The sequence below is a fragment of the Haliaeetus leucocephalus genome, unplaced genomic scaffold, assembly GCF_000737465.1.
Source record: "Haliaeetus leucocephalus isolate CR32 unplaced genomic scaffold, Haliaeetus_leucocephalus-4.0 Scaffold273, whole genome shotgun sequence".
NCBI classification, from domain to species: Eukaryota; Metazoa; Chordata; class Aves; order Accipitriformes; family Accipitridae; genus Haliaeetus; species Haliaeetus leucocephalus.
This window is the reverse complement of record NW_010972709.1, coordinates 1,679,820-1,693,997: the sequence shown is the minus strand read 5'-3', so window position 1 is coordinate 1,693,997 and position 14,178 is coordinate 1,679,820. Positions and strand designations below refer to the sequence as shown.

At 41.1% G+C, this 14,178-nt stretch overlaps 1 protein-coding gene across 3 annotated transcripts; it reads left to right on the top strand.

The window, feature by feature from the left end:
* The first annotated feature begins 90 nt into the window (after positions 1-90).
* Positions 91-12,212, top strand: ARFRP1 (ADP-ribosylation factor related protein 1). Of its 3 annotated transcripts, none has more exons than XM_010569456.1 (8): positions 91-167; positions 1,636-1,735; positions 2,126-2,213; positions 2,700-2,782; positions 3,252-3,333; positions 3,829-3,899; positions 10,358-10,458; positions 12,025-12,212. In XM_010569456.1, exons 2-8 carry the CDS (start codon positions 1,643-1,645, stop codon positions 12,110-12,112), a joined length of 606 nt encoding a protein of 201 aa, XP_010567758.1. In that variant the 5' UTR covers positions 91-167; positions 1,636-1,642; the 3' UTR covers positions 12,113-12,212. The 3 variants fall into 3 exon arrangements, with proteins under 3 accessions (XP_010567758.1, XP_010567756.1, XP_010567757.1); XM_010569454.1 differs by having other exon boundaries at positions 110-233; XM_010569455.1 differs by lacking the exon at positions 91-167 and having other exon boundaries at positions 1,624-1,735.
* Positions 12,213-14,178: the final 1,966 nt, after the last annotated feature.

Here is a 14,178-nt window from a genome sequence, read left to right as displayed (position 1 = left end):
GCGCTAAGCATCCTGGGAGTTGTAGTCCATCCAGCCGCCCCCGCGCCGCCCCCGCAGCGGTGCGAGAACTACGTTTCCCAGAGTGCCGCGCGAGGGACGGCGCCGGCGGCCGGCGCCGATGGGAAGCGTTAAAGGAGCTGTGTGGCGGGAGGTGTCTCCGGTTCCCGGTGAGGGGCCGCGGGTTTCGGGTACTGTCCTTCGCCTTCCGCGCTCGGGAGACGGCAAGAGCCGCGGTGGGTGCTCGCAAGGCACGGCTGGGCTTGGGGGAGGGCCTACAAGGTGCCGCCGGCCCGGGACCTGGCCCTGGCCGCGGCCCCGGGCCGTAAGGGAGGGAAATGGCGGTGAGGGTCGGTTTGTCCCTTCTGCCCTGTCAGGCTGTGACAGGGAAAGGGGGGGGGGAATTTCCCGCATCTAGGGGGAGCGGGCCAGTAGCTGGGCACGTCTACGGTCGTTTGCTGGCCCGAAAGGGGAGCGGGCCGGGGGGGGTGGGTTTGTCCCCAGCCTGCGGCCTCCTGCCTTCCCAGGGGGCGGCGTGAGCCTGCCCCTCTTGCACAGCTGGAGACGAAGGGTCCCCCCTCGCTCGGCGGGTACCTGTGGGGGTAAATAAGGCCCCTGTGCCCTGAGGTGTCCTGTCGTCACTCTGAGTACCCCAGCCTGAGAAATCCCTTACTTCTGGTCTGGAACACCTTGGGTTTTTCCCTTTTTTTTTTTTTCCCTTTAGGCAATGTTGTTTGACTTCAAAGTGATTATTTATCTGCACGCTTGCTCAAAGGCAGTTGCCTCTCAAAGTCTTTGCCTTGAGGTTCCCTTTGTCTGTGTTTAAACAGAAGAGTGATTGCAATGTTATGTGAGTCAGCTGTAGCACTTGGTAGCAATACTTCCTGCATCTTAGAAAATCTTCTCTGCCTTGTTTGTGCAAATCCAAGAACAAAAAACATGCGGGCTTCTGCAAGCATTGGTGTCACTTTGTCTGATTCTTAGTCTTGTGCTTTTTGGCTAGTTAACTTACTTGTCTTGTCTTCGTGGCAATGTGAGATGACAAAATACTTATATGGTGGATACCATAACAGAAGACTGTTGCTGGATAAGGCATAAATTAAGATAAGTAGGGGATTTTATGCTCCTTTAAGATACACTGCACCCAGTTCAACCATTAAAGATCCCATGATACTGTTAACGTGGATTGGGAACAAGGAGGGGCGACTGGCCTCCACATTCTTCCTTAAAAAACCTATTCTGTGTATTTGTATGAAGTTGACTTTACTTTCTGTGGGTCTTACATGTACCGCAGAAGATGTTCAGGCTCTTCTTTAGCTCTCCTTTAAGCCCCAAAACAGGCAGGGTAGTTTTAAAATGAGGGTTGAGTTTGCAGTGGATGCTGGGCACTACGTGCAGAAACAGAGGTTAAGCTCTTTGGAGGATCATCCCCCACTTGTATGCATTTGAAAATTTGATCTTGAGCTATTTGCATGATCTCCCTGGGATCTGTGCTTTGTCCTGGGATTGCCTAAATGTGAGAGTTACTCATAAAGGAATAACGTCATTCACTTATCTGGTGTTGGAAAAAACTTGTGTTGTGGAATGAGACTTTTGAAAATGACCTGTTTGTTAATGATTTCCTGGTACTTGTTGCAGGAGCAGGATGTATACTCTCCTGTCTGGGCTCTATAAATACATGTTCCAGAGGGATGAGTACTGCGTCTTGATCCTTGGTTTGGACAATGCTGGTAAAACCGTAAGTGCTGTTTATTACCAATTGCGTGGAGGACATGCGCAATTCTAAATGTCCTCCAAAGATAAAAATTCCAACAGACGGGTCAGTCTTTCTTTGGCTGTATCGTGAGTTATTTTAGTGATGTCACACCAAAGAATCAACTTTTCCCTCTTACTTAAATTTAGCATAAGCTTTCAGGGATGTAGCTGAGGCTTTGGTAATCCCGTAATCACCTGAGATCCCTTCTTTCATTGCTAAAATAGGGAACAAGAAGAGTAGTTTGTTCCAAGGTTAGGTAGGGCAGTATCTGTTGGAGCAGGATTCTGCAGAAATGAAAAGGCAGGTTTGGGTTAGGATTACCCCAGTCAGTAAAATATTTGAGAGTAAATACTTTTTCTTGTTCCTTTTCAGACCTTCCTTGAGCAAACCAAAACTCGATTTAACAAGAACTACAAAGGGATGAGTTTGTCCAAAATCACAACCACTGTAGGCTTAAACAGTAAGTAAATCTGTTTGGAATTTTTTCAACTTTCCTGCACAGTTAGACAACAACTGGTTCTTGTTTGAAATATTTAAGAATTGACAAGGGCAGAATAGTTCCTGGAAGTAGAGACTGTATCTCCCAACTCCCCATGTCTTTTTGTAAGAGAATAAAATAGGCTTTCTTAGCTTATGAGGCAAAACCTCTGAAGTCTTAAAAAAACAAGTATCCCATTTCAGTGCTATGCTCGGAGGTTAAACTAAATTTCACTGGAGTTCATTCGTTGGCCTGATTCTGGTATTATTTGCACTGACACGACTCTATCTGATATTAGTTGTCACTCTTTGCAAAGATATTGTTCTGTTGTTGAAAGTAGCCACTGCATGTGATTTGTTCCTCTAGAAGACTGTCCTACCCCAGATTTCTTAGGGGTGTGTTCAGGTGTTTGTGCTTTAGAGAACACCTTTTGTTTTCTTTGGATTGTCTTTTCTTCTTTCCCTCTAGTTGGTACTATTGATGTTGGCAAAACTCGGCTAATGTTCTGGGATCTTGGTGGACAGGAAGAACTGCAGTCTCTTTGGGACAAGGTTGGAGGCTTTTTTTTCTCTTAGAAAGACTTTTGTCTCTTTTAGAGCTGAAGTAGTATGATCATTTAGTAATCATACAGGCTTATCGGTAACCCTAGTATTTAGCATCAGCAGTTTTCCAGAGATTGAACTATATCTGTGCAAGATTAGCAAAGATAATGATTTGCATTATTGTTTACAGACAGCAGTTACCAACCCTGGTAATTATCTGAGGGTTGTGCCAGTAGAGATAAGTTTTTGGGGGGGACAGATAAGCTTTTTCACCTGTTGTATTCAGTAAGCCTGGAAACAGAACAGGCAATGCATTCTGTGTGCCACCATTCTTCTCTCCAGCCACATACTGTGGAAACAGCTGGCTCTAACTGGTTGATTTTTCCATGTATATCAAAATTTTACCAAATTTAAAAAAAAATCAGGAAGAGGAACATCCTAGTGGGTAGATACACTAATATCTGTGTTATCCTCGCAGTATTATGCTGAATCTCATGGAGTGATCTATGTTATTGACTCCACTGATGAGGAGAGGCTCTCAGAATCTAAAAGAGCTTTTGGTGAGTACCTTGTGTTTTACCTATACTGTGATTTCATGATGTATTGTGGCATGGTTCTCTTATTACAGTCATGTCTGTTCCTGTGTCCTTGAAGTAAGTTGTGCGGCCTGTTGATGACACACCTGTAGTGCTTTTGCACTTTATTGTTGAAGTCTGTCTTGTGTGTAACACAGGACTCACTTTTGTTGCCTGTAATGACCTTGAATCTCTTTCTGTGTTTATGCTGATGATATTGAAATTTTTATTCCTTATTCTGTATTTATCACCTCATTAATTCTTAGTAACGTGCTTGTTGATGACAATGAAGTTTGGAGTTTGATCTGGAAAAAAATTCTGTGAAGAAAATGGACCTGAAAGGTTGTATCAAATGAAACTGTAATGCAAGAAGGAGCCTCTTGCTTCATTCCCTATGTCCAGATAGTCTGTGTCAGGCATTTGCACAACTTTATCTTCCAGAACTGGCTAAACCTCTGGTTTTGTTTCTGTGCTTTATAGAGAAGATGATTACCAGTGAAGCTCTGGAAGGGGTTCCCATTCTGGTGTTAGCTAACAAGCAGGATGTAGAGGTAAGATTATTGCAGATTTACTTCTTAAGTGAGCAAATAAGCCCTGGAAAGGTGAGCTCTGCGTTCATGTTAAATTTGTTTCACATTCCTGGACTGATCCTATCACACTTTCCCCACTGCTGGAAATAATTACTTTGAATTATTTTTAATTTTTTTCCTTTCTCCTCCAACCCTTTTCCAGTGGCATAAATGAGCTTACTACAGGCACGTCCAGCTCAGCTGTTTTCAGCTTTTTATGTAAACAGAACAGACTACATAGCTATGGTGGGTCTTTCTTGTACTGTGACTTGGTATCTTGATACTGTTTTTTCCTGTTTATTCAGAAAAAAAATAATGTTTAGTGCACTTTGTTTAAACTGCCTTACTATTAACGTGGGAATAGCACAACAAATATATGTGAAGCAATATCATCCTTTTCCCATAACTAGGTAAGATCTAGTCAATGAAACATTCTGTTTGTCCTAGAGCATTCCATCAATGACAGCAGTGAATTGCAAGGAATGCTTTTTCTTGATAGTACAATTTGAATTCTTTCTAGCATATCTAGAACTGCAAAACTCTTGTATTTGACAAGTTAGTGGGCACTACGGTGTGACTGTTTAGGTGATGCATCCAGGGCAGCCCTCATCTCCCCCGGCAGGGAAAAAAGGGAAGAGAATGCCTAAGGCAATCGTGGTATTTTCCATGTTTTCCTCCTCCTTTCCGTGCATTGTACCTGGAATTCCAGTACTGCAGTTCGGGTGATTAATCTCTAGATGGAGCCAGAGACTTTCAGTAGAATTTGGAGTACCAGCCCTGGCAGCTGTGATGGGTATCTGTTTCAAAGTATGCAAATACTTCCCAGCTTCTTCCCCTGGACTTTACACCTATCTCAGTGAGTGTACTTGTGGGAAATACTTGAGACTTCCATAGAAATCACTTTGGCTTTAAAGGAGGATTTGGTTACATTTCATGTGTACAGTACAACAGATATTTTTGGATGACCATAAGATTATCTAGTCATAGAAATAAAAGAAACGTAGTTAAAGGCAGCATGAGACTGAGACGGAACTCCTGATTTATGATCCTGACTTTGCTGTGATCTCTGGTATGTGGGGAAGTTGACTGTCTTTTCTGTGTGGAAACCAGAATATTAACTTTCATATTTCCATGCAACACTACAGCTTTACAGCAGGGAGCAGTCTGTGCTCTTGCCTTTAGCTGTTGAGAAATAAACTTTATGCAGTGACCTGGAAAGCTGTTCCAATTTTCCTTGTGGCTGTATGTGCATATTTTGTTATGGGCATACTGCAAACACCAGCTCTTCTGGTACCCTAGCCAGGCTAAAGAAAAATGATTGAACAAGTGGACTTCTTCATATGACTAGAAAGAGTTATTTGGAACAGGCTTTAAACATAAAAACTATGACTGACTCCTTGCACCTTCTGGAGGGTCTAAGACCAGCCCACAGATTTAGTGCCTTTATGCAGTCGTAGAACTGTGACAAGAGATTAGCAAACCTATACTGACTGGAGGTATACCTGTTTTTAAGAAATACCTAAATTGTATATTTGGAAGTCTACTCCTAGAGTATGGTCTTGGATATAGACACAGAGCAAAGAGATATCATGCTATTTAACAAAACATTAAAGGGACTATAGCTTATTTTTCAGTAATTATTCAGGTAAAACTACAAGGCCTGTTTCTCTTCCACTAATCTAGCATACTTGAAGACTTCTGGAAGAAAATTGAACTTTACAGGATTATCACTGGTAGAGATTTTTCTACTCTGGATCCCCAGACATATAATTGTAGTGGGGAATTCTCACTGGCATCCCTCTGTCATTTATGTGGATCATGGTAAAGGAGGATAAGTGGTATCTTAACCTTGCTGGTGTTTGCGGATGAGAGATAATTCATAATGATTACATCTTTAAAGGCCAGCAGAAGGCTTGTGGTGAAATATATCAGTAGTAGTACATCTGGCACAGATCTTTCTTTTTTTTTCCCCCCGTAGTTTACATTCCTCACAATAAGCTAACAAAAGTTCTGACTCAATGCCTGAAATGCCTGAAATTGCATAAACTAAGAATTTTTGGCCCTGATGCTAAATTACTTGTAGAAAAGAATTCCGCTGTTAATAGGCACCACTGCTCTAGGGTAAATTGCATCCACTCAGCACTGCCAAGCATGGGTGGTGTTTGGGCATATCAGGAGATGAAATACAATCACAGACTGCAAAACCAATTCTAGTATTGTGACAATACTGTATGTGTTTTGTTTTTTTTTTTTTGTACCAGGAGAATGCTCTGTGTTTAGCAGGGGCTTCAAAAACTGGGTCATTTTGTAATTAATTAAAAGATTGGGTCAAATGTGTGTTGTGGGAGGGAGTTTGTTTTGTTTCTTAAAGGAACTATTGCTTTGTAGGGGAAATAAATGTCTAATATATAATAATTCATGTGGACTCCCTTCAAGTCAGAATGACACTTTTGAAAATATAGGCAGTTTGGCTTACCTACTGTTTACTGCAGAAAAAGCTGCAAAATAAGAATTTATATTTGCTGTTTTGATGTGAATGCAGCTATTTAAAGGTTTATAAAAGGTATATATTTCCAAGATTTACAACAAACTTAAAACTTGAGGATAGAATGGCTCATTTTGGAATGCTATTAAAAATACTAGAAAAACTGAGCTGGAAAAATAGTTTATGAAAATAACTGGGTATTATGTGATGTCTCTGGGAGGAAGTTTTGTCTTCTTAATCTTAAGATAAATTTTGGAAATTTGATTTGAAATCTCCAGAATGTTGGAAAGCCTCCTAGTGTCTTTGGAAAATGAGAGGTGTCATGGTGAGTAGTAGCATATATTTGAAGACTCACAGTGGTATCTGTTTTCCACACAGTTGTTAGGAAATAGGCCTTCTGCATGATGGCCATTCTAATTTCCAACTTAAGAAATAGCACAGCTTCCCTGTAAAATTATTTTTCATTTAAATAAGCTTGTGGTAATTTAAACAAGCTTAAGCTTTAATTTAAAATAAGCTTGTAAAAAAGATAGCCCAGAACATAGGTCAGGTTGGTTAGACTTTTTATTAAATAGTTTTACTTAGGCTATCCACCTTTCTGGTGTTTCTATTATAGTTGCATTCTGCTGACTGATTACTCTTGAGGTGGCTGAAGAGCCTATACTTCAGGTTTTATCCTGATATGAGACCAAGCAGCAGCATTGTCTTTCCTGCAGTGGATTTGGCGAATGGATAAAGACTCTACAATGCAACTCTTTTTTGCCTAAAACAGCCATTCATGCTTTTCTACAGGTGGCTCCAGAAATGGAGCCTTGCTGCTTGATATATTTCTAGGTGTACCATTCCTGAGTCTTAATTTGGGTAATGCTGTTCTGAACCCTTCATAAAAGGAATTTGGTTGTGGAGGCAGGTCAGTCCTGGCTAGACTATGCGGTGAAAAGCCTTCATGAAAAGGTGGTTCACAGTGCATTCTTTTGGGGAAGTTGAGATAGAAATATGATTCGTCAAGTTGTATGAGTTTCCTCTGAAATGTATGGTAGATAAAATCCACAGATGACCTTTCTGGAGTGATGTTATTATTGTAATGTTACACTGTTTATGTGATCACAAATCCAGCTTCCCTAGTTTGCTCTTGGTTTATGTGGTTTCAGTTGAGAAACAAAACACATCTGTAAACAAATATTTTGTAATGTAGATAGGGAGGTGGAAAAGAGGGGAACTCAGAAGCCGCAGCTGACATTTTCTCCAAGCATGAGAAGCTCAAATGCTCCTAGTTGAAGTGATGGGTAATCTGCCTCATCCTCTACTGTAAGACACAATTCCAGTTCACGGCTTCCCCTTGAACACTAAAACAAGGCTTCTCTGAATTGATAGTTCAGTGGTGTTATCCCCTCTGCTGTGTTACCTTACTTCATCCCAAGGGAGAAAAGATGTTCCTCAAAATAAGTGTAGTGTTGTGGTGCAGTGATGTCCTACTGTAAACAATGTAAATGGTGCAAAGTCTCCTCAGAAGCAAAACTTTCTGATGCAGATTTCTATGGAGAGCAATGGCTGTACAGCTTTGTGGAAGTTAGGGCAGGCCACGATTATACCAGAGGGTGAGAAAGGGAAGTGACTATAATGGATTAAGCGGGGGAAAAAATGACTACAGCAGTTGTAAACTGCACTGGGAAAAGTGGGTTTCTCAAAGGCCTCAAAGATGGACAAGGTGAAGGAGGTGGATTCTCTGTGCCACTAGATATGTGCAGGTGTCCTGATCTGCTGACAGCTTTTGGGAAGTCCATTGCCTGATTGCTTTGCACAGGCCTGTGCAAGTAGAAATAAAGGACAGCATGAGTATGGTCTGTGCTGTTACTTCCTACCCTGAACACTTTTTCTCAGTTTTATTTTAAAAAGTTTTAAAAACATATCATCATTCAGAAAAAGGAGAAATTATTATAATATGATATTAAGCTGTGGTAAGCTGAAAGTATATTTCAAGAAATGTTTGCTCAGTTTCAGCTGCCTTGGGATTTAACCTTCCTGCTGCCAAGTCTCATTTACTGAAAAAAAGTAATGACATGAAAAATAGCTCAGATTAGTGACATGCAGCTCTTTGTCCTTCCCAGTTGTTGGGCACTTGACTTGTCTAGAGCTTTGGCTTAAATCAAGAGGCAAGTTGGACCTGCCTTTCATATTTGGTGGTGAATGTCATACCAAAACTAAAGTAGCATCTTTTACAAACTTGTAGAGAATGGTTGTTTGGTGATAATCTCTTGCCTGTCTTCCAGACCTACTGGTATGACTTCCAACTCCCAAGTCCACTCCGACTCCCTCTAAAGCTAGTACTTGATTTTTTTAAAAGTTATTTAACTGTTTATCCTGTGGATGACAGCTCATCTTTATGAATTGCAGGTTTTTCATTTGGCAGAAATTTGGTGCAATGAAGTTAGTAACACTTCTGGATACAGTTTCCAGCTCATTGATTGAAACTGCAAGTTTGAAATGCAACTTAGGTCATAAGAAAGTACAGTCATCAAAGTTGCACAACTAATGGATTCTAGGCCCTTCACAGTGGAAAATCACAAGTCTGAATTCAAGGGCACTGGGTGAATCGGGTGTCATTAAACTCCTTTCAAGCCATTTCTTAAGAACCCTTCTTATTTATAAGGACTGAAAACTGCTTATTTGTCACATGGTCATCCCCACAGTAGTTTCCCATGTTTAATTTCTCCAGAACCAGTATTTTGCAAAATGGATAGCTGGTATTGTGAATTTCCATCTTTCTGCTAAGTCAAGGCTCAGACTTGTAGAAGACTGAATTCCTGTTTGCAGGTAGTCTGTTCTTTCAAAGTGTACATACACTTGGACTAATCCTCAAGACTCATAAGGGTCCGATTTGGCACTTGAGTAAACACTTGCCCAAAACATGCGCTTGAGCCTCACTGAAGGTTCAAAATGTCTTTGCAGAGAGAGGAAGAAAGCTGGGCTCGTGGCCAGCTAAGGTGCTTAAATGGCTTGTCCAAGGCTTTCTGAGGAAAAAGTGAGCACTGAGATCAGAAAAAGATTTAAAGGCTCGTGATTCTTCTTGTTCCTGCTTCCTGTGTTCAGGGAGGAAGGTGCAAGTCTAGACTTCAGTAGGGCAGGTTTGCTTTTGTTGTGTTTGTAACTCTAAGAGGAAAATTTTTGTGGTAACACTGTGATTTATGTCAGGAAAGTAATCCACTGGTTTACTGGGGGGCTTATGCATTTGTGTATTTTAAAACCACTTCCCAGCAATCTCCTAGCAGCCTTACAGAAGTGCAAGACCTGATGGTGATCAAGAGCAAGTTGACACTGGGCATCAGAAAATGTGCTGCACTCAGTGCTGTCAGCATTTTCTCCTGCATGCAAAATGCAAAGAAACAAGTCCAGGGTGGCCATGCCTTTAATGTCAAGGAATGTGCTGAGAATTTAGGAAAAATCACTTCCAGGCCATTTTCTGAGGGCGTGCATACAGGGAGACATCATCCAGGCCATTGGCAAAGAGTCAGCTACAGGAACTGACTTGTCTGGGATTCTGGCAGGTATACAGTTTCAAAAGGCTTTGTAAATAGATGCGCTCTTGTAGTGTTCTGGTAGACAACCTGCGTTTGATGATTGGGGCAGGTTGGAAGGAGTATCCCAAGGGTGTGCAGGTTGTACTTATTTTCATTACTTATTTGCTTAGAAGTGCACATCTTGTGGATCAGGGAGGTGTGGCAGTGTCTGTATACTGTCTGAAAATAGCATTCTCTTTGGTGAAAAAAGAATATGTTAATTTTTTTTGGAAGGTAAAGAAATGAATTTGCTGTGTTAGTGGGTGAGGGGGTTTAACCTAACAGAGTTGTGCCATCCTGACCGAAGCAGAACTGTGGATGTGGTAGGATTCATTTTAGAAGAAGGTCACCATCTCTTGTAGCATAGAAAGCAAGCTCTTCTTTGGTTTCCCTTGCAGACTTGTCTGTCAATACCTGACATCAAGACAGCATTTAGTGACTGCATTAACAAAATTGGGAAGAGAGACTGCCTGACACAAGCCTGCTCTGCTCTTACTGGGTAAGTATGAGAATGGATGGCGTTTTGGTTAACTGAACTGCTGCAGGGTGTCACACAAGCAGAGCAGTACTATAGGATTTAATAACCCCTAAAAGGGAGCTGCTTCCTTCCCAGCAGTGACAGATACTTGTTTGTGAACTTTGGACTTGCGCCAGGTCAGTAACTTCATCTGTAAATCCTGCTGATGAAACACAATGAAAATGTACTACTGGCTGAGAGCAACAGGACTTGGAGTCACACGGAGCTGTTGATTCTTGTCCTTTATCATCCCTTCTCCATACACAATGATCTTCATCATTGGCTTGCTGCAGCTCCTGGCTTTTATGTAAGAAGTCAGTTGAAAATATAGCTGTTTATGACACTGCCAGAGAAATGAGTGGTGTTCCATTGTTGGTGGAGTAATTATGCTCTTGCTTTCATATTTTTTGGCATGCAGATGTGTTTTGTTATATAGATAAGAACACTCTTGGAGATTGTTATATTACACTGGGGATGCTTGTGGTTTAAGATACAGTGACTACAACAGGCCAAAATTTGGGACACTGATTCTTCTTCAGACCTATGCAGCTGCATGCCACAGAGCTGCATGCCATGACCTTGACCAACCCACTAGATTCTTGGTATCTTAGTATTACTATTGCACATTGAGTCTTGCAATACTTTTGGTTACGCTTTCAGTTCTTTGGGTGAAAAGTGCTATTTGGCATAAGTCAAAAGTACCGTTCTAGATGGCTAGAAATACTCCTCACTGAGTTACTGCCTGTGCTGAATCCAGAGCTTTGATGTTTCTTCTTTTTTTAATCTAGCAAGAAATCTGTATTATACAAGCTTCTGCAAAGGATAAGAAAAGCTTCTTAAACCATGAGAAAAATCTCTTGTCTGCGTTGCTAAGAATCAAATGCCATTAAGCAGATGAATGACCACAATAACAAGAACAATGGTTAAGCACTGACTGGAAGAGAAGTATTAGATAATAATCTTATGAAATGCAACCTTTTCAATTGTTTTGGGGTTTGTACAAACACTTCTAGTTTTGATCTGTGTGGAATTTCCTTTCAAAATTTCAGTTCGAGTTTGCACTAAAAAAAAAAAAATTGTGGAAGTCCTGGCTGGGTAGCTGTGCAGACTAGTGAGTTGGTGACTTGCTTGGCAGCCCCAGCACAGATGATTACAGCAAGCTGGAGCCAGGATTGGAAGATCTGATACAACTAGCCTGAGGCTTGTAGCAAAATAACCTCAAACCAGCTGTCAGATGGTTTTTGTTTGATGCTTGTTCATCCCAAGGTTTCCACAGAGTTGATGACTAACTAAATTGGATGTAGACTAGTACAGACACCAGAAAAATAAAGGATGGAGTTTACATACTGAGTTAAAAGAAATCAGATCCCCGTTGTTTGTGTGTATGAGAAACTAACATAGTAATGCCAATAAATAACTGCAGGGCAGAACTCTTCACTTGCTCTTGTAACAGCTCAGTTAGGAACTACATGAGCCATGGTTTTGTTCTTGGTTGTTTTTTGTTGTTTGGGTTTTTTTTAATCTTGTCTACTTATCTTATTTCCTTAGCAAAGGAGTGAACGAGGGAATTGAATGGATGGTGAAGTGCGTGGTGAGGAATATTCACCGGCCCCCAAGAAAGAAGGACATCACGTAAGAAATTGCAAGCCAGCCAAGGAGCAGTCTCTTTCCACACAGTTTTGTGTTCCCTTTTAAGAAGGTGGTCCACTGGATTCCTATTACACCTGATTCTTTCCTAAGTTTGGAGACAAACATTCTCTTTCTGTGTCTAAAAGACTTGAGCAAAGGATTCCAACTGGGTGGGGGGTGGGGATCTCTTACATTAAGTATTAAGCTGTTGGCCTGAGAGCATAGACAGAGTGGCAATCTACACATTGTTGCAGATGCAAAGGACTTAATTTTCTACTGTATTACTTTGTGATTCTTGATTTGTTAGTCTAACAGGCTAGAGGCCAGTGAAATGAAGGAACTCCTGAAGGAACTGTGTAGGTGAAAATGAAAGGGGAGGGAGAGCCTGGGGAATGGCTGTCCCTTCTAACAGAGAAGATGCGTTGCTGCTCCAGCCCCATGGTTACTATAGGTGGTGTTACTGGCCCTGATATGCTGCTGTTTGTTTGTATAATGGGGAGAGACAGTGTTGATTATAACTCAATTTTCAGTCAGCACATTGATTTGTAACTTTTACCTGTGGTAAATGCAGATATGGAAGCCAGCAACTGCACAATGGTATACTGTTTAAAATGGGTATTCTTAATAGGACATGAACTCCAGAAGCACTGCCTTGCTTTGACTGCCAATCTTTTTTGTGCATTCTCTTTAATTGTAAGAATAATTGGTATCTTCTGTAACTGGAATGAATTGAGGCCCTCTCTGTGATCTTTCTAGGCCGAAAGCTGAACCTCTAGGCAGGGAGAAATCAGTATGCAATAGAGCTTCCTACTTCTTTGAACTTCTCTTGCTGAAACAACTGATGTTCAGAAATAATGGTACTTAGCCCTCTAGTTTTTTGAAATGTAATAAAGAACAGAAAGCCAGCTTGCAAAGTCAAATAGCACTCACTTCTTATGTAGTCTACCCAGCTAGTAATTCTGCTGACGTAAAAAGAGATATTCAGAGAAATGTTAGTGATACATGTATTTCACAGTGGTTTGGCAGTGGGTGTTGCTCTTTGCATGTTTTAGTTACTGCTGGCACTGGTGACCATTCTGTGCTGTTTGCTCACACAACTAAGAGGATATTATTCAAGCTCTATTTGAGCAAGTTAGGCAGTGCTATTTGTTTAAAGATGTGTTATTTGGCATCTGTCAAAGAACTTTCTGCTAAATTTTCTGTATGCAACTCATTGCAGATTTTTTTTTTTACGTGAGAACGTAATTCATTCCTTCACATTTGGGTCAAAGTGTGAGGGCAGCTGAAATAATTGCATACTGGAAAGCAGAATCTTACTTCTCAGTAACACTAGGATAGGATAAGGCTAGGCAAACTGTCAGAAAAGATATGAAATCCCTTTCAATTACTTGCTTTTGTTAGAAAAGGTTGTATAACACAGTACCCAAGTTTTTGAATTTGAATGGTGCCAATGTCAAGGCCATATCCCAGAAAAATTAAACTACAATAGATCTAGCTCAGATACTGCAGATCTCATTAGGCTCCTTTAGACCTAGTGACCTGTGAGTATAGAGGATCCTTGAAGATCACTTACCTCCTGTATGAAGTTCCACATTCTGTAGGTGCTGCATGTGATGTAGGGCTGAGAGTTTCAAGTGTACAAAAGTATTGGATACTCAGTGGCCATTGATTATAATGGAAATCTCTCTCAGCCATCTCTGAAAGCCTGAGTATTTTCAAGGTATCTCTATGGTCCTGGCTCTTGTTTTGATTGGCAGGATTGGTGCTAACAATTAAACTGAAGATGTGAAACAGTGACTGGTAGACAGAAGTGCATTGCTGAGAGAAAAAACACTTTAGTCGAGTAACTTGAAATGTCTGTTTAATGGGACACAAGGGGTTTTCCAAACTTTCCACATACTCTTCTCAGATCTCTCCCTATTCCCTAGGAAACCAGGGAGGAAAAAACAGGTTTCAGCTTGAGGCCATAGCTGTTCTCACATGTTTCTAGACACAAAGACTGCTTTGTGACACAATAGTAGCAGGTGGTCTCAAATTAAAGCAAACATTTTGACTTCAGAATTCCAAGTTCTC